General features: G+C 45.6%; 1 protein-coding gene across 1 annotated transcript in view; it reads right to left on the reverse strand.

The window, feature by feature from the left end:
• Nucleotides 1-19,098, reverse strand: part of LOC147727603 (protein NipSnap homolog 3A-like) — a 260,865-nt gene extending 241,767 nt beyond the window's left edge. The window contains exon 1 of the mRNA XM_086961634.1: nt 18,802-19,098. Within this exon, the coding sequence (XP_086817760.1) occupies nt 18,802-18,846 (45 nt within the window). The 5' untranslated portion in view covers nt 18,847-19,098. The remainder of the gene's footprint in view (nt 1-18,801) is intronic.
• Nucleotides 19,099-20,136: the final 1,038 nt, after the last annotated feature.

Genomic DNA, 20,136 nt, shown 5'->3' on the forward strand with positions numbered 1-20,136 from the left:
TCAAGGAAGAGCAACAGGTCGTCGGCATATAACGAAATGTAGTGCGGGCCCGAAGGTGTCCAGAAGCCATTGTAATGAGCCCCCGATCGGAGTAGCAGTGCGAGAGGCTCCACCGCCAGCGCGAAGAGAAGTGGGGATAACGAGCAGCCCTGTCTCGTTCCCCTTTCCACCGGGTACTGTGAGGAAATTAACGGACCCGCCTGAACCCTGGCCGATACGGAGGTATACAAGACCGCGGTCCATCTGATGAAACCCTCGCCGAGGCCGAACCGCCGCAACACAGTGTGCAGGTAGTCCCATTCCAGGCTATCAAATGCCTTCTCTAAATCTACCGATAGGACCACCGGGCACGGAGCATCCACGAGCGGTTCACCCAGCAAGCGGAACAACCTACGGATGTTCATGGTCGTGTTGCGCTTGGGGATGAACCCAGCCTGGTCTTCATGTACCAGGGAGCTCATGTGGCCCAGCAGTCTCGAGGCCAAGATGCTGCTCAGAATCTTATAATCGACCGTCAGCATCGATAAGGGACGGTAGGACGCCGGATCGGCCGAGTCCCGTCCCGGCTTGAGGAGGGGAACCACCAGGGCCTCGCGCATCGAGCCGGGGAGTCGGCCAAGCCTCTTCGCCTCTCTATATACGATCACCAGTCTCGGAGCTAGGAGGTCGGCATAGGCCGCGTAAAATTCCACAGGAAGACCGTCTAGACCCGGGGTCTTATTCCGCGCCATCTTTTTAATGGCGCTGCGGATCTCCCCCAGTTCAATATCGGACCCCAGGGCTTTCGCCACGTCAGGCTCCACCGCTGGGAGCTCCAGGGGCCTCAGATAGTCCTCGAGAAGGTCAGGGTCTTTGGCAGCACGACTGCGATATAGCTGATCGTAGTAGTGCCGGTAGCAGCTTAGAATCTCCGGTTGAGTGTGCACCATGGTCCCGTCCGCCATGCGCATGGACGTCGTCAGTGAGGTCTGGCGCGTAGGGTTAGCCAGCCATGCCAGCAATGCGCTCGATCTATCCCCTTCTGCGAGGGACCGAACCGTATAGGCCTTGTAGTCGAAGCAGCGCAGCCGCTCGACCTCTGCCGCCACCGCCTCCTTCGCCTCTGCCGTGCGTCCCTGAAGTTCAGGGTGCCCGGGGCGGCGGAGTTCCAACTCACGAAGCCTCTGATCAGCCACGTCTAAGTCATCGAGGATAACCCGCCTCATACCTACCTTCTTGGTGATGCAATAACCCCTCACCACCACCTTAAAAGCGTCCCATTCCAGCGCTCTCGAGCTCGCAGTGCCCCTGTTGGACGCGAAATACTCCTCGATCTTATCTCCTAAGTCCGCTTTGAAGACAGTGTCCTCGAGGATCTCAGGACGTAACTTCCAGGTGGGCACCGCCGGCGCCCCCGGAAACCAGCGAAGGGCCAGCAGGAGGGGGTTATGGTCCGAGATGGTCCTAGTCAAGTATTCGGAACGGATCGCCGCTGAAACCAGTTCAGTCGAGCCAAGAAACCCGTCCAACCTAACGTGCAACTCGTGTAGGCCCGAAAAGTAGGAGTAGTCTCTAGCGTCGGGGTGTTGCGCTCTCCAAATATCCGTCAGACCCCAACGTATCTGCCAGTCCCTACGACCTTTAGCCACACGGCGGACCGGAGAGTCAGGGAGGGGCGGATGCGAGCGATCGGTCTCCACATCCACTACCGAATTGAAATCCCCACCGAGCAGGAGGGGCCCCGTGAAAAAGTGGGCCAACGAGCCCGATAACCTAGAAAGGAAGGCAATCTGGTCCATGTTAGGTGCGTATACACAGCAAACGTTCAGGTCCCTCCCCCCCAGAGTGCCCGAGATGGCCACGTAGCGCCCCTCTGGATCTACCACTGAGTTTGTGACCTGGAAGGGAACCCCAGCTCTAATCCAAATTAGCGCCCCCCTGGCATACGCGGAGTACGACGTGTAGAAGACCTGCCCCCTCCACCTACGCTGTAGCGCCGCCCCTTCCGCCTTGTTCAGATGGGTCTCCTGCAGCAGCGCCATTTGTATTCCCCTACGCACTAAATAAGCATGGACTTTGTGCCGCCTAGACATGGTATGAAGCCCCCGCACGTTCCAAGTAATACATTTCACATTAGCAACGTCAGCCATTGTCCCATACTGTTTGTGCAAAGTCTCCCCATCTGGGTCCCAACAAAGAGCGAACAACAATCAACCCAGCACTGATGGCGGCCATTTCCCCCAACCAAAACTCAACAACTCTTATTCTAACCAAACCCCTGCCCACCCTCCCCAGAACAGGACCCAAATAGCACCATCTAGTTCCCATCCAAACCATGCCCTCAGAAAACCCTTCGTCCCCAACTAATCCTACGGTCGCCACCGTAGGAAGGCCTTAAGGGCCAGGTGCGGGCTGGGTGGTGGCAGTGGGCCCTCGATGCCCTGGCTACCAGGACTAAAGCAAGCCCAAAACAGTATCGGAAACCCTCGGGGCAAAAGCAAAGCACCCCACCGCCCGCTTCTCCGGAGATCATGCTGAACCATCGGCTCCCGCCACCCCCGCTACGGGCCCCCACCCAAAAGGATGCAGCTCACCCCGTCAACCCTGTCCATCCAGAAGGTCCTCAACCGATTTCGGCGTGATCACCGGTGTGCTGATGCTATCTGTCACCGAGTCCTCCGAGTCCGTCGATGCCCCCTCGTCACCAGGGTTCCCTTCTTCTGCAATGGTATCATCTCGTGAACCAGACAGTGCAGACAACACCTCTAGTACTCCCTTCCGCTCCGTCGATGTCTCCGCAGTTGAAGGGCCGCCCGACCGGCCCCGGCGACTCCGTATCCTCTTAGATCGCCGTCGCTGTCCCGGCTCCGCCGTTGGCTGAGATGCGGAGGCGAAACCATCTTTCCCAGCTCTATAGAGTTCAAGCCAGTTACAGACATCCTCCGGGGTATCAAAAAATTGAGTCTTGTCATCGACAATGATGCGGAGCTTTGCAGGAAATAGGAGCGAGTATTGGATGCCCTCGCTCCGGAGCTCGCGCTTGACCGCCAAGAATGAAAACCGCCTGCGTTGGGTTTCATAGGTGTAGTCCGGGAAGATGTTCACCTGGCTGTTCTCCACCTTGAAGGGGCCATTATGTCTAGCGGCATTGAGGATGAGGTCCCTGTCGCGAAAATGCAGTAGGCGCGCCACCACCGGACGCGGTGCACGGCCCTGTTGCGGTGGCCTTGCTGGGACTCTATGAGCTCGTTCAAGGGTGTAGAAAGAGGATAAGCCCTCCGGGGCCACCGTGTCTCGGAGCCAGGCTTCCAAGTAGGCCACCATGTCGCCATCTTCGATCTTCTCCGGCAGGCCTACCACTCGGATGTTGTTGCGCCTGTTACGGCCTTCCGCATCCTCCGCTCGCTGCTCCAGGGCAGAAATCCGGGATAGGGCATCTTTCATTGTCGCGGCCAAGGATCGCTGCGCCGGCTCCAAGGTTTTCACCGAGCCTTCCACTTCTTTGACCCTGTCCGACAGCTTGCCGTGATCCGCCCTAAGGAGGCCCAGGCTCGTCGCCACCTGGGCAATGTCCTGCTGAAGGGCCGAGCGTGTGGTCGCAATCGCCTCCAGGACGCGGTCAAACTGTTGCTGCAACGGCGCACCACCAGCACTTCCCGGGTCTCCATGGCCCTCCTTGTCCGGGGTCTCCGAGTCAGAGGCGGCCGGGGTGGCCCCCTTGGCCCCTCTCGGCTTCCCCATGTCGCGGGAAGCGCACAGTGTGGACTCAGGTAAAGGCGCCACCGAGTGCGGGCGTCGGCTATAACTCTTCTGATTGCTGGCCCTCAGGTTGAGGGCTGGTGATCCTCTTCTCCAGGGCCAGGTGGACCTCCACAGTTTCGGCTCGCGCCACCACCGTGTCGTCGGAGAGCACTGAGGAGGAGGCGGAGACACTCGGCGCCAGGCCGGGCAGGCCCGTCTGGTTAACGAGGACCCGGAGCGAGGGCCACCCACACCACCAGAGACTTTGTGGCGCCAGGGGGTTGTGCTTCCCATGGGATCGGGTCGATCGGGGGATGCAGCCAAGTGCTGCGTCGGGGGTCGGCACCACCGTCAGGACCTCCAGGCGTCCGTGTGCCGGGGTTCACTATGGTAGGGGCATCCGACCATCCAGGCGCAATCACCAATGCCAGAGTCTCATCAGGTCAAAGTCCAGTTCCTCACTTTCCAGGAAGACAAAAGAGCGGAGGGCACGCTGTAACCAGCGACGTTCCTCCAGTCTAATGGTCCCGTCCGAGGGGACAAAGGGGTCCGGGCGCCATGTTGGGTCGCTCTCCTCGGGACCACAAACTTCGAGTTTCGGGCGGATCACCACCCGTCCAGGCTGCGCCAGGTGCCTCAGTAGGGTCCAGTCGGGCCGAACAACGATTTGCGGGGGCTAGGGTGCCCCGCGGCCTCCGATTAACAGGATAATCCCGGGCTCAGTCCCGGAGCCGAGCTCTCAGGCGACCATCGCCATCGGCGCCCAAGCCACGCCCCCCCCTTTGCAGCCTCCTGTCTTGTTGCTGCAGCCGATACCTCACTACCTTTGAAGGCTGAGGAGCATCTGTAAAGTACAGTGTACTTATGCATGCCTTCTTTATCTCCTATTTGGAAGAACATTTATTTTTTGTTCCTTTTGGTCGGTCACTTCTTCTCTTACCGTCCGCTTCTGTTGCTTTACCTGGCTTGTCCACTTCTGTTGCTTTAATGCGGGTTCTACTTCTCCTGATTTACCCAGCCATGCTTCATTTTCTGCGATTTGCGCAGCATGTTTGCTTCACAGTGTTTGCCTTTTATTTTACTTTCCCATATTGGCCAAACCCTTCCCTCCCTTACTCTGTACCCGCCTCTGAAGCACACATAGAGCTGCATCTCCTCCGGTTGCACTCAGTGCTCCTGCAACTGCCCCAAACCCGCCTTAGCCACTTTCACTCTTGTAGAGGAAAAGGTGTGTATTTATTTAAATAGTGCTTGTGTTTTCAGTGGTGAAGTGCTTGCAAACTAACAAGGATTGGCTAAAACCACAAGCACTTAGAGCTGTTTTTTTTTAGCCAATCCTCACCCCTCCCCTAGCCGCGCTCTCCCAGTTTACTTTGTTTTAAGCAGACTGAGGGAGTCCCCCTGGGCTCTGTACTCCTGTGTCTACTGCCTAGACCACACCACAAGCACAGATTAAAGCAGTGGCCACCACATGCTGGGCCGGGCGGTCCTTGTGTAACAAGATAGGTGGATCCGTTTTACATTCACTTACACTACCGCTTATGGACAGCCCAGTATTGCTGATAACTGGGGAGCGTATAGTGCAGAAAACACTGACAAACAGCAAGGCCAGAGTCTGGCCATTTGTATTTAGATGTCCAGTTCCCCACATTTGATCACTTCAGATTAAATGGTGCTCCTACAACACTGGAAACTTTTACTTTCACTAGAATCCCCCATACAGTCACAAAAAACAGATTCCAAGGCTCCCAGAAGAACTGCCAGATTTTGATCCAATGGCCATTACTGGAATGGGGTAACCCAATGCGGTTCACGGACCTGGGTAGTCAATGATATCAATAAACAGTGGTCCAAACCAAATTAATTTTAGATCAACAAACAAAGTATACACATAGTTGATTACTCTAGTGAGCTTTTTGAATTAAACTACTCTGTTGAATCAATCAATGATGCTTCTTCCAGCACCAAACACAAAATTACCTGACACAAAACCCAAAGGATTATTTGAAAACAGTGTTATTTGAAAAAAGTGGGGGAGTTTAATAAATTACTCCATTTCAGCTTATTGTTTATATACATTTATACATTTATACATTCTTGATACTAGCGGTAAAAAGAAGAGCAATCTGCTTCTAAAGAAGTGCAAGAAAAAGAAAAGGCGGGGTAGTGATTAAGCCTCAAGAAAAATTGTGACGAGAGAGAAATGTAAACAATTCCGATGTATTGCAGCTGTTTAAAAGATTCAGCTTGTTTAGCAAATGACCATAGTTGATTACTACTATTTTTTACATTTATACAGTCATAAATCACATGTATAATGTTTTTGTTGAGGGGTGGTCCTATTTGCACATAAAAAAGCGTCGACGTTTCGACCCGTCTTCTGGTACAAGGGCAAGTGGGGGCCTCGACCTGCGGGTCTTCTTCAGGACAGATGTAGCACAACCTTTGAACCGTAGAGTCCTCAGAGTGTAACCCACAGATAACTAATGGGTGGCCTCCGTCCTCCTGCTCCGGGATGGACGTAATAAATGGGTGACCGTAGTGAAACACCCAACAGGTGTCAGGTAATTTGTGTTTGGTGCTGGAAGAAGCATCATTGATTGATTCAACAGATTTTGATCCAATGTCACAGCATAAATCGCACTGCTCGAGGAGGAGACCGGCCCGGCTGTACACACACTCCACGCATCATAGAACGGGATGTGCTAATTATTACAGATGGCTTAGGAAAGCGATGAATGGATGGCATTAACAGATATGCAATGACATACATTACTTCATTGTATATACTTACACCGGGCATACAACCTCAGCCATCCAACACAGGATAGCCCGGATTCACCCATGTAACTGTTTGTACTGTGACAAGGAGTGTACCTGATTTCTTCATCCAGCCTGATCTTGCTTGCTTATATTTAACTACTGCCAGATGTTGCTCTGAGATACTTGCATATCTTAAGGTTCTAACACATCCGTCAATTATAAGCAGAGCTTTATGCGGTCTGGGTACTGCTGACACTTCTTAAAAGTAGGTGCTGAAACGGGTCCCTAAGAGGCTCTCGATTTTTACCCTCACTCTTGGAGGGGTGGGAGAAAAAAGAACTTATAAATACACCAACTTTTAAAGGGGGGGTCCAAGGGATATAAAGTTTAGAGACCCACACCTGGTTTTATCCCCAGCTCCAAATTGATATAAACCATAAGAACCATTTCTTTTCAGTTTTATAATATTTTCTTTATGGTGGAGGTGAACTTTTTCACTTGTAAGAGTGCAACGAGTATAAGAACAGCGGCCCTGATTAATGCCGTGGGATTAGAGACCCAATAGGCAGAAACATGTTGGCCCTTTTATAGACAGATATTTGTTACTGTCATCTTGCACTGTTCTGTTTTTAATTAGGAGGCATGTCTTGTCCATAGAATAAAGTTGCAGAAAGGAGGACATTCCATCCTATTTTAAATCACATTTCCTATTTTGTTGCACCTTTTTCCAAAACCATCAATAGATCAGTCATTACGGATGTTTCATTAGTATTGGTGGACCAAATCCGAAGATATCAACACTGTGTGGTTCAGTCCCCATGATCAGGGGACTAGCCGTTCACACTCTAGGGTTTGGCCAGATGATATGACTGATCATAAATAGTCTCTTTTGATGGAAACCCTACATCACTTGTTTGGACTGGTCAGCCACTGATGAATATTCTATAATGTATCGATCTCTTTTTCACCTTTGTATCCACTTGTCTTTAATTATGTCTTCATCTTTTCACTATCATATGATTCACACACGTTGAGATCTAGGCGACTCCGTAGTGATAGTATAGCTCGAATAGTTAGCTAATAGACCCCCTGTGTTTCTTATGGTTTATATAGAAAAAAGAACTTACCTGTAGTAGGACCAACCTTCACAGCTTTTTATGTAAACTCAAAGAGACTCTTGTTTCACTTTTACACACAACAAACTCAGTTAAAGATATTGGTGCACCTTACAGAAGCACCAGTTACATCGACTCAGAGTCAGGATAGGACTGTCGGGATCCGTACTCAAATGGTTTAAATCTTTTTTGGAGAACAGATCGCAAAGATTTTTAGTAAATCAAAAGCTATTGTCGCCGTCCCCTATTGCCATTGGTGTACCGTAAGGATCAACTCTGTCCACAACTCTCTTTAACCTTTACATGGACCCTCTGGCTGAAATACTGTTACACGCCAACATCTTGTGCAATCAATCAAGGAACTTGTAAAGTGCGCTACGTACCCTCTCAAGGCGGTGAGGGGAGGGGGGGGGGGGTGCCGCTACTGCTCGAAGAGCCAGGTCTTGAGGAGTCTTCTGAAGGCGAGTAGGTCTTGGGTCTGTCGTAGGTGGGTTGGGAGGGTGTTCCAGGTTTTGGCGGCGAGGAAAGAGATGGATCTGCCGCTGGCGGTCGAGCGTTGGATGCGGGGGACATCTGCGAGGGCGAGGCTGGCGGAGCGGGGCTGGCGGTGGGGGTGTAGAAGCTAAGTCTGCTGTTTAGGTAGGCTGGTCCGGCGTTGTGGAGTGCTTTGTGTGCGTGGGTGAGGAGCTTGAAGGTGATCCTCTTGTTGACGGGGAGCCTGTGTAGGTCTCCCAGGTAGGGGGTGATGTGGCTGCGGAAGGGGGGTGTTGATGATTAGTCGGGCGGAGGAGTTTTGGATGCGTTGTAGTCGCCGTAAGAGTTTGGCTGGGATACCTGCGTAGAGTGTGTTGCCGTAGTCCAGTCTGCTGCTGACGAGGCCCTATGTCACTGTTCTTCTTGTTTCGGTCGGGATCCATTTGTAGATCCGGCGGAGCAAGCGTAGGGTGTTGTAGCAGGAGGAGGAGACAGCGTTGACTTGTTTGGACATGGAGAGGGAGGAGTCGAGGATGAATCCTAGGTTGTGTGCGTGGTCGGTTGGTGTTGGTGCAGTCCCTAGGGCGGTAGGCCCCCAGGAGTCGTCCCAGGCTGAGGGGGTGGGTCCAAGGATGAGGACCTCCGTCTTGTCCGAGTTCAGTTTCAGACGGCTGCTCCTCATCCAGTCGGCGATGGCCTTCATGCCCTCGTGGATGTTGGTTTTGGCGGTGTGGGGGTCCTTGGTGAGGGAGAGAATGAGCTGGGTGTCATCGGCGTAGGAGATGATGTTGAGGTTGTGGTGGCGGGCCACTTGTGCGAGGGGGGCCATGTAGATGTTGAACAGTGTTGGGCTGAGGGATGAGCCCTGGGGGACGCCGCAGATAATGTTGGTGGCATCTGACCGGAAAGGTGGGAGGCAGACGCTCTGGGTTCTGCCGGAGAAGAAGGACGTGGTCCAGTCAAAGGCCTTCTCTCGGATTCCGGCTTCTTGGTGGCGTGTCTTTAGGGTGCGGTGGCAGATCGTGTCGAGAGCGGCTGACAGGTCCAGGAGGATGAGAGCGGATGTTTCGCCGTTGTCCAGTTGGCGCCTGATGTCATCTGTGGCGGCAATGAGGGCTGTCTCGGTGCTGTGGTTACGTCTGAATCTGTTCGATATGCATGCGGATGACAGACTGATTTACATTATAGTCTTGTCACTGGAGGAGATCAAGTCAATGAATGAAGCACTAAAGATGATCATTTATTGGCTAACAAGTAATCAACTTAAACTAAACAAGCAAAAAACTGAATTCTTACTAATTTCCCCCCCAAAAATCTATTTGGAAATAAAGGAATGGACCAAACTGATTCCTGCGCTTAACTGCACCCTGATCTTAGTGGACTCAGCCAAATCACTAGGACTCACGCTGGACAAGAACCTGAACATGCTAACCCACATCAACTGGTTGGCTAAAAATGCCCGGTATCACCCGAGTTGTCTTAGAAAACTGAAACCATTCCTAGAAAAGTCATACCCCAAAATGGCAGTTTAGGCTTTGGCAGTTCAACTCTAATTGGTCTGCCCAAGATCTCATCTAATCATCTGTCTATTGATTCAACATCCGTTCCCTACGGATTTATGATCAGAGGGCCTCTAAATGACTTCTTGAATGAAGCGCATTAGGATCTACACAATCTTTTCCAGGGTCCCCTATCTTGTTAAGCTACTGAGGCAAGCGCTCAATTAAAACTTTAAACTCTGAGTCCTTGGATAGTATTAGAAATTTTTTTATGTGACGTATTCGATCAGTCTCAATTATTATTGTAAGTACAGAGACCTTTTACTGTCCACTGTTTTATATTGTTTTATATTGTTCTTCATTTGTAAGTTTATGATGCTTACTATTGTCGCAAACGGGACCGCTATATGTCTGTTAAGTGCTCTGACACCCTAACGGGTCACATCTGCGGTATATAAAACACTAAATAAATAAAATTACATAATGAAGTTTATTTTTTTGCATCACAAACTGTTAAGCCCCCGTCAGGCGCGAACCTGCTCTCTCAGCTTAAAAGTCTGCAGCGTTAGCCTTACACCACAACCTCGCCCACAAGAACTGAAGTATTTTCAATATTATATACAATGAGGTCGTAGCTGTTGTTTTTTTCTGCTATGCAACTTACAACCATTGACAAACTCAATAGTCCTGGCTTCTTGAAGGTGTAATGTTACTGGTATGTGGCAAGACAAGGCAAATGACGCCGGCCGTATCAAAGCAGGAGCTAACCAGTGCTCCTGAAACTACTGCAGCCTTCACTTAGGAAATATAGGGTTTGGGTTCTTTTCTGGCGATTCAGTGTGCTTTTTTAAGCACTGCACGCATCCACTCAATTCCAAAACACATAATTACACTCCACAAAAAAATTCTACTTCACATCACGACACATAATTCCATACCATATAAAACTCAATCTCCTGTCTGTCCAATGATAAATTGCTGCGACACCTGTAATCTTTTACTACATCTACTGGTCTCAGAGGTAAAAGCCTCAGAAAAAATACTTAAGTACAAACTGCATTTATGACTATCTTATTCCTTTACTTATTAACATATTTTCTCTTTGACTAGACTTGAATAAATCAATTTAAATGTTTGCCTGTTACGTTTCCCCAGAGGCCATCTTGAGTATACTTGTCCAATATATAAGAGGTAGTCCTACCTTTATATCTATCAAAAACTTACACGAGTAAACTTTTAGAAGTCCTACCACTATGTTGGTGAAATATTCAAACCGGGAATGCCTATCACCATCAGGTGTGCCGCGGCGTCCCTGAGTCGTTAATGCTTTAAATACAACCCTCTTTTGGGAGCCGACAATACGGTGGCAGAATACCCACCGGAGGACCCCCCCCCCCCCCCCCCCGAGACGTGCAACCATAAGCCAGGCCAGGTAAGACCCCCAAACAAGTGTACAAACTTTTGGGCAAAACTACTTGTGTTTATTTAAAATAGAAAAAGTAGGAATCCGAGCACGCTCTTAACGCATTAGCTACCGAGTATATCTTGTTAAAGATTAGCAGAATAATCGTATGTCTTTATGAAACAAGCGTTCTGGCTTGTTCGTTTTTGTGCATTTATGCGCTGTTTAAAAACTCCTAGTAATAAATAAACCTAATACCATCTTTTTTTTTTTACGTTGTTACAGACTACCCAGGCCGTTTGCCTCATAAATGCAAGCCGGGCTTTGCCGAACACGATGTTAAACAGTTTTCGTTTTAACAATTCATCTAGCTATCTTACACGTATCTGTGACACTTAAATAGACAGAGATCATGTCCCCCTATATATCAAACAATGAAAACTTACAGTGAGACAAATATATTTTTTTGTCAAATAGGCGACTAGGAAATTGTAATATATATACGATTTAACTTTAAGCAGCCACCTTCACTTCCGGGAGTCTTTACCATGTAATAATGATCTGATCGTAAGAAAGCCATTTCCGATCATATATAGAACACCTGGTTTATTTTATAGATCTCTTTGTGAGGCAACCATCCTGGCATACTAAATAAGACGAAATACGGCATCCTGTACCGGCTTTATTCCACCCTCCTTTTGAAACGTGAACAAGTAAACAGGTAATACTACAACCTTCTAGCATTTTTCACCAGTTTTCAAACCCCACAATACATGTTCTTAAGACACAATATCTGTTGCAGGTCCTCAGGTCAACCATACGGATCTATGGGGAAATATGAAATATTAACAAAAACGGAATAGCTTTCCTCGTGTTAGCGTGATAAACTGCTCCACTTAACATCTACCTTTAATACAGGTATGATTCCCATATGCCCTACATACCAACATTACTGGCAATGGAGACAATCTCTTATGTTTGTCTTTTTTTTTTATTACCAGACTACCTAACCGATCAGTGGAAAATAAAAGCCTACCAACACGAAAATCAGTCGGTTGACTGTTCTTCCGCTGACGTAAACTAATAGGTAATTCCTTAATATCTAGCTATCATCAATCTTAACCAAACACACTTATAGTAGAATGCTGAACACACGGTGAATGGGTGATGTTTTAAATTTCCATGTCTACAATCTCATCATCTTGGAAGAAAGCCTTACTTCATTTTCCCCCTTTTCTATCACATCACATTTATGACATCTTAGATGACACTAGGTGTTCTAAAGTCTCACCACGGGCTAGCTACAATGGGTCCCTTTCTAGGCTTTTAGCCTGCTCTTAAGACTATAGCATGCAAACAAGTAGAAATAGTATAATTTGTTATATGGATGCAATGAAAGGAATTAAACTAATTATGATCATAACGTGTTCTCTTTTCAGAGATTCAAGAACCCCCTGGTTTTAGCAGAGAGATTATATATATATATTTGTTTGTTGTTTGTTTTCTTTTGGCCCTGAAGAAGGTGAATCAAATCTTATTTATCACTGAAACGTACGTAGGCCGTACGCATTTGAGACCCCCTCACAGAAATTCAAGATACATACAAAAAGAGAAAGACGGATAAGATCTGTAGAAGATGAAAAATGTATAAACAAAAAAATGACAGAAATGTCTGAATATTTGTTGTAGAAAAATTTATAGGGCTTCTCAAAAACGTTTTTTGTCATGTCTTACATTTGTTCCATGTTTATTGCTTTTTGTCTCACATGTTAGTTTAGTCTCTATTAGACTGGGTAGTGACTGTAGCAGTATGTATGATAGAATGAATGGTATGAATCTAGAATGAGTTCTTTTTTTAGGGGTTCTGCACTTTGAAAAGTTTTTTGTCTTATTAAAAATCACCAAAATTGATCTATAGAAATTGTTGATAAAATCTTTTTCTATACAAATAATTTGATATATACTTAATATGAAAAAAACAGAACAAATGAAAAATAAAAATATAAATAACATGTCTGAATAAATCTAATTTTTTTTATACACTGCATCCTTTGTGAAATATGTTGTGAAGTAATCACTAGAAAAAAATATATAGGTCTAACAAGAAGTACTTTAGTATTTTGTGCCTACCATAACTCTCTACAAAGATTCACCTAATCATCTGTCTATTGATTCAACATCCGTTCCTTACGGATTTATGATCAGAGGGCCTCTAAATGACTTCCTGAATGAAGCGCATTAGGATCTACATAATCTTTTCCAGGGTCCCCTATCTTGTTAAGCTAATGAGGCAAGCGCTCAGCTAAAACTTTGAACTCTGAGTCCTTAGATCAAAATCAAATCAAAATATCTTTATTCGGGTTCCATATGTGAAAACCATAAAAGTACATAAAAACGATATAAAATATTAAAAAAAACATTTTTCATTCATTGTAAAAAAGTTATTAAAAACTATTACACATCATTTACAGGTTCGTACGGTGCCTAATACAAAGTTTTAGATATTGTGCCACAGATTTTGTCATCAACGAATTTTCCAAAAGTTGCAGAGCTAAATAGGCAGGGCGACATCTACGGATGTTCATGACTTTTAGTAGTGGTAATATCCATCTCCTGCGTAATTGCATATAAAATTTGCAAAAAAATATGACATGGATTGTGGACTGTGAGGACGTAGAGTCACACGGACACACTGCAGTGTTGTGAGTCCATACATTCTGAATGGGAAATAAAACCAGAATATGGTATATGTTAAGCCTAAAACGAGTAAGGAGTAACTTTTCATATTGCGATAAATCGTATTGTAAATAAGGTTGCATAGTTGGAACCAACTGTATCATTAAACATTGTTGCACTGAGGGTTTACCTATTTCACATAACATTCGGATTTCAGATAAATGTGACAGGCACAGTGTTTTTAGGTCTTTTTTTGAAATGTCTGTTACGGATAATGGGTCTTCAAAGAAACTCGGACGGCCAATATCAGTAAGAAATGATTTTACATATGCCAGCCATTTTATCTTTTTCATATGGTCTAGTTTCATGCAATCCTCTATTATTGTTCTCGTGAGGTGGCATTCTTCCGTGGCCCATATTCTACGCCATAGCATGATAGGCTGGATCTTAATTATGTCCGATATATAGTGTACTCCGAGTTCAAGGTGACACCCAAATGTGGTAGTGCTGTTAGGAACCGCCAGGAGAAACTTTAAAAAGGAGTTTTCAGTCTTTTGGAGTTGCTCTACATTCGTTGTACCCCAGACTCCTGCTCCAAAGGTGGCGGTGCTGATGGATTTTGCGTTATATATCTTAATCATTTCGTTAGGTGGTCTTTTTCCCAAGCGAAGTGAGAATGCTTTTAAGGCGCCAACTGTTCTTGTGAGGGCTAAGTTTCTGGAATTAATTGCCTCTCTCCAATTAAACGCCTCATCGATAGTTATACCAAGATAAGGATAGATGTTAGCTCTTTCTAGAGGCAGGTTGTCGACAAAGATTTTTTTCTCTTTTTTTCCTCTATTACCGACGTGCATTACATAGGTTTTCCTTATGTTCACTTTTAAATTGAGACTGGTCATGAAGGAACAATAGTTGTTTAGGGCCTTCTGAAGCTGGACGGGTGTTCTTGCCAGGATTACCGCGTCGTCGGCGTATAGCAACGCTGGAATCTGTCGACGACCGGCTTCCGGCAGATCTTTAACGCCATTTAGCAGCGCGACCTCTAGGCCATTCGTATAAAGTGTGAATAGGAAAGGGGCCAACACGCAGCCTTGTCTGACCCCTTTCTGAATTTGAAAGCTATCAGTTATTTGTCCTGTTATTCCATATCTGACCTTTCCAGTTGCGGCAGAATATAGCTCACGAAGGATGTCCACTATAGGTGGTTCTATCCCCATTTGTAACATGATTGCCCAGAGCTTTGAGTGTTCCACGCAGTCGAAGGCTGCTGTAAGGTCGACGTACACCATATGTAGGGAGGATTTCTTTGCTGTTACATATTTCCCTACAAGTAATGTTAAGTTTAGGACTTGATCCACGGTGCTTAGGCCGGCCCTGAAGCCGTATTGGAGGTCTGAGAGTACCCCTTGCTCTTTTGACCACTCCTGGAGTCGATTTAGAAGTATGCGGCCTAGCATCTTTCCAGTTGAATCCAGGAGGGATATGGGGCGGTAGCAGGTTGGACTGTCTCTGTTGCCTTTTTTAAATATGGGGACCAGGATCGAAGTTGACCAAGAATCAGGAAAGCCAGTGTCTTTTGCTGCGTTAAGCACTTTGGTCAGAAGAGGGGCCCATAAATCAGGTAGGATTTTGTAGAGATCCATAGGGATAGAGTCTGGTCCCGGCGCTTTACCATTTTTTGCAGATTTTATAGCATTGATTGTTTCTTTGAGTGTAAATTTTATCTCAATCGGGTATTGGACCGGCGGAAGAAGGTCTTGAGAAATTGAGTCTTCAGTCCTAACCTCCCCAAAAACCCCTGAAAAGTGGTTTACCCAGTCTTCTGCATTTATGGCAACATCCAAGGAGGGGCCAGCGTTATTATCAGTTAGGAATGGAGTTTTAACTGTTTCCCAGAAGGCTGTGCTGTCTTTTAGGGCACTGCTTTTTAGGAGTTGTGTCCAAAGTTGTACTTGTACCTCCTTTTTCCTTTGTTTAATTGCATGTGCATAGGCTTTCCTTAGTTTTATTACCTCTTCTCTGTTTCTTGGTTTTTTTGTTAAAGCTTTCTTTAGATTTGAGTATGCTTTTGTGCATTTTGTGTTGAACCACCCGCTTTTCGGTTTATTGTTGTTTTTTTTGATAGGTCTGGTTAATTCTAGACTTATTATATTTGCTATTTCTTGGTAGCTATTCATAATCTCTACTGAATTTGAGGAAGGATCTAAGCATTTGTCAATTTCATTCTTGCATGTTTTAATTATTTTCTCACTGGTAAGTTCTTGATCTAAATTGCCCCACCTAAGGGTATATCCGTTTTTCCTGTTCAAAGTTAGTACTTCTTGATGTAGCAAGCCGGGCAAAGTCTTTTCAGAGTTCTTTTGAAGATCTGGTTCTTGGAATGTTAGTCTAAGTGGGAAATGGTCGCTGAGTGCGTTTCTCTCCACTTCAAATGATTTTATACATTTGGCTTTACTGCAGGATATCAGAATGTAGTCTATTAGTGATTCATATCCTCTACCATGGAAAGTAGGAGAAAACTTAGTAATCGGTGTTTTTAGCATATTTGCAAACCCTATGTCTATTTCAGCCATGATGGCCTGCATGTTGGTGCCTTCGTTGGTATGAGAAAAGTGAGGTATGGAATTTTCATATTCATCTGTAATCCCGCAGATGGAGGCGTCGCTGTGTTTGCATAGATGAAGATTAAAATCGCCTCCCCAGATTATTGTGTGTGAAGTTCTGGCATGTTTTCTCCTTAATTCGTTAATCTCCTCAAGAATTTCTTTTAAGGTTTTAGACTGCTCATTTGTGGTCATGTTGTTATAAAAGTTTACAAGAATGTAAACCTCTTGATTAGTACCTTCGATGCTCAGAGTCTGGTAATTCTGATGGAGTATGACAGGAGTTACTTTGTGACATGTCCAAAGATTGGAGATATATATTGTTAAACCTCCTTTGCTTCTCCCTGATGTTGATTTTATTGCCTGGGAGAAGAATGTTCTATATCCCACAAAATGGATTGGGTTATTTAGCCATGTCTCTTGTAGACAAACTATGTCGCTTGAGTAAACCAAGTCTAAAAAACTGCCTTCCATATGTTTTGTTGCTAGTCCTGCCACGTTCCAGGATAACAAGTTCCTGTCCTGATGTTTACTAGAAATAGCAGGCAGTCCTTAGATAGTAATAGAAATTTTTTAATGTGGCGTATTCGATCAGTCTCAATTATTATTGTAAGTACAGAGGCCTTTTACTGTCCACTGTTTTATATTGTTTTATATTGTTCTTCATTTGTAAGTTTATGATGCTTACTATTGTCGCAAACGGGACCGCTATATGTCTGTTAAGTGCTCTGACACCCTAACGGGTCACATCTGCGGTATATAAAACACTAAATAAATAAACTTACATAATGAAGTTTATTTTTTTGCATCACAAACTGTTAAGCCCCCGTCAGGCGCGAACCTGCTCTCTCAGCTTAAAAGTCTGCAGCGTTAGACTTACACCACAACCTCGCCCACAAGAACTGAAGTATTTTCAATATTATATACAATGAGGTCATAGCTGTTGTTTTTTTCTGTTATGCAACTTACAACCATTGACAAACTCAATAGTCCTGGCTTCTTGAAGGTGTAATGTTACTGGTATGTGGCAAGACAAGGCAAATGACGCTGGCCGTATCAAATCAGGAGCTAACCAGTGCTCCTGAAACTACTGCATCCTTCACTAAGGAAATATAGGGTTTGTGTTATTTTCTGGCGATTCAGTGTGCTTTTTTAAGCACCTATCTGATATATTTACACTGCACGCATCCACTCAATTCCAAAACACATAATTACACTCCACAAAAAAATTCTACTTCGCATCACGACACATAATTCCATACCATATAAAATTACTCCACACCATGCCGAATAATACCACTACAAACCATGCCACATGATTCCACACACCATTACTCAATTCAATGCCACACAATTCTGCACAACACAACATAAATACATTCTACATAATACCACTCAGTGCCACATTTTCACACTACACATAATTACACTCTACTCAATACAACATAAATACACCCCACATAAATGCAATCTATGCCACACTGCAGCAATCCACATAAATGTACTCCACACATAACACATAATTCCAATAAGCATAATTTCGCTCAACGCCACACAATTCAACTCCACACATTTCCCGTACACACACGTAATGTACAACGCCAATAGATCTAACTCTTGCAAATGCTTGTTATCAACAGCATTCAAAATGCTACACAGTTTGTACAGTTCCACATACATATTAGTGGAAATATCTGCATTATTCCCAGATTATGGAATGCATAGGTATTTCACTATAAAGGTGCAATCTAATTGTCAAATCATCAAACTATAACATTGTATACATGCTCACTGGCAAATATGTCCTGTTAGCCAATATCTCTTTCATCCAAAGGCTGGGAAAACCATATGTAATGGGCAAACAGAACTACATGTCCCAGAATGCAGAATAATAAGACTGCATGAAAGCAGTATGTTCTCATGTCACACACAAGCTGTGTGGTTAAGTGGAAGCTGTGCTTTCAAAGGAGGCCATGCATAGTCAATAGATTGTTCACTACATAAAATATCACACATGGCACACCGAAAACTTGGAAATGTCACACACAGGCAGATTAAAAAAACCGAGCAGGCATGTCTAACCCCTGACGCGTGGTATTTGGCAGGGCTGACAAGTGACTTATTTATTATGCTGCTAGTCTTTTTTAATGTGTCACTCGAGGTGTCAAACATCTGGCAATAGAATGTCACTCATAAGTGCACTGAACTTGGAAACTATAAATATACTACAAAAAAAACGTCGTCTCCTGATCGCGACCTAACGATCTTTCTCTCCAAGATGGCCGCCATGGAATGTCTACCAATGTTCCCTTTTCTGTTTCTATGATTTTTTGCTTCAAAGGGCACGTTGCGCCGTGTTCACGTCAAGTAAATTACGCCACGCGTCCTTTTTTGTAGTCTTTAAAGGTCATGCGAACAAGTTAATTAAATACTATCCTTTGTCACGTGCGGGTATGAAATTGCGAATCCCGTGTTGTCATTGAGACCACTTTGGTGTTACAAGGTCGTGCTTAAATCCCATGTAACGGTTGCTAGGAAGGCAGTTTTACCTGTGCTTTCGCTACTCTTCTCAGCGCAATCCGCAGGGCCAGCATGGCGAGATAGTTCAGGACGTTTTCGAGTAGGTCGAGTCCAGCAACCCCACTGGATTGGGCTTCCAGTTGGTGCTGCAGTCCTTTTCTTACGCGTACGGAAGAGCGCGTGCGCGTGTCGCTGTTTCTGCACCTTCTCCTTTTATTTCCGCCCACCCTTGCTTGTTTGTTTTTCTTAAAATAGCTTGATTGCTTTCATTGCGAACTCCAATTCGTCCTGTTACATGCTCTTCGTCCCATAGCCACTTAATAATCGACGAATGGATTCGTTTATACTTTTGCTTTTCTGGGCATTTCCGGGTTAATGAGTGGCAGAACGAGAAATGAATGGAAATGTAGCAAATCTCTAGTTAATCATACTGATACAGCCAGTTAGTTCTGAGTAGTAGCCGAAAAAACGTTGCCTACGTGCGTGTCTTGGGTTTTTTTCAGTCTCGTTTTTTTCTCTCTCATCTTAAAACTCGTACACAAAATGCAGTTGACCAGAAACTCGCGACTTTCCAAAGCCTGCACCTGACCGGTGTGTCTGTGCGAGACTTTTGTCGCCGCGGGCTATGTGCATAACTCCCATTTGTGCGTCGATGGTGCTCCCAATTGCCTGTATGTATTTTGATGTTTATCTATGCGGACGCCTGCACCTGCCTTGCCTTATCTAAACGAGGCAGTTTGTTTTTATGCACTATATAACATGCATTGACTGTGTTGGTTAATGTTTGCATTTACTGGCAAATGGTCTTTTGGCGTGCTTGCTTCGCCCAAGCCGGAATTTTAAATAGAATAAAAAAGGGTTTTTTTGCAGTTTTGTATAGCACAAACTGGACCCGTAGGTATTGGGTGCTTCACACGAGCAGCTATTACAGAACAGAAGGACACATTGTGTTGAGCCTAGCAACGCACATGCACTGCTCTGCGAGGCATGGTGTATTCAGTTCATGGTCTTTAAACCGGCCCATTGGTTGTTCTGGGTGGCATTCTAAGTTCCTTGCTTATGAATGGTAACTCGTGCCCATTTGTCCGTCCTTTTGGTCTGTCGTTATCTCCCATACTGACTGGCCATGTTGCGTGGCTCATGTCGCTTCTGTCCATTTTAGTTTGTTTTGCGCACCATTTTTTCCAATTGCCTGCTTCGTGTTCTGGAAATAATGCAAACACGATCAGCTGACCAGTGTTACTGCTTTCCCCACCCACCGGTACCCTGTGTGTTTTTTCCTTCACACCTTAGCTTTCAGTTGTGATCTATAGTCTGGGTCACTGAAGATCGAGTTGAGCAGTCACAAGGTTAAAATGTTAGAA

This window comes from Lissotriton vulgaris, chromosome 3_1, assembly GCF_964263255.1.
Source record: "Lissotriton vulgaris chromosome 3_1, aLisVul1.2, whole genome shotgun sequence".
NCBI classification, from domain to species: Eukaryota; Metazoa; Chordata; class Amphibia; order Caudata; family Salamandridae; genus Lissotriton; species Lissotriton vulgaris.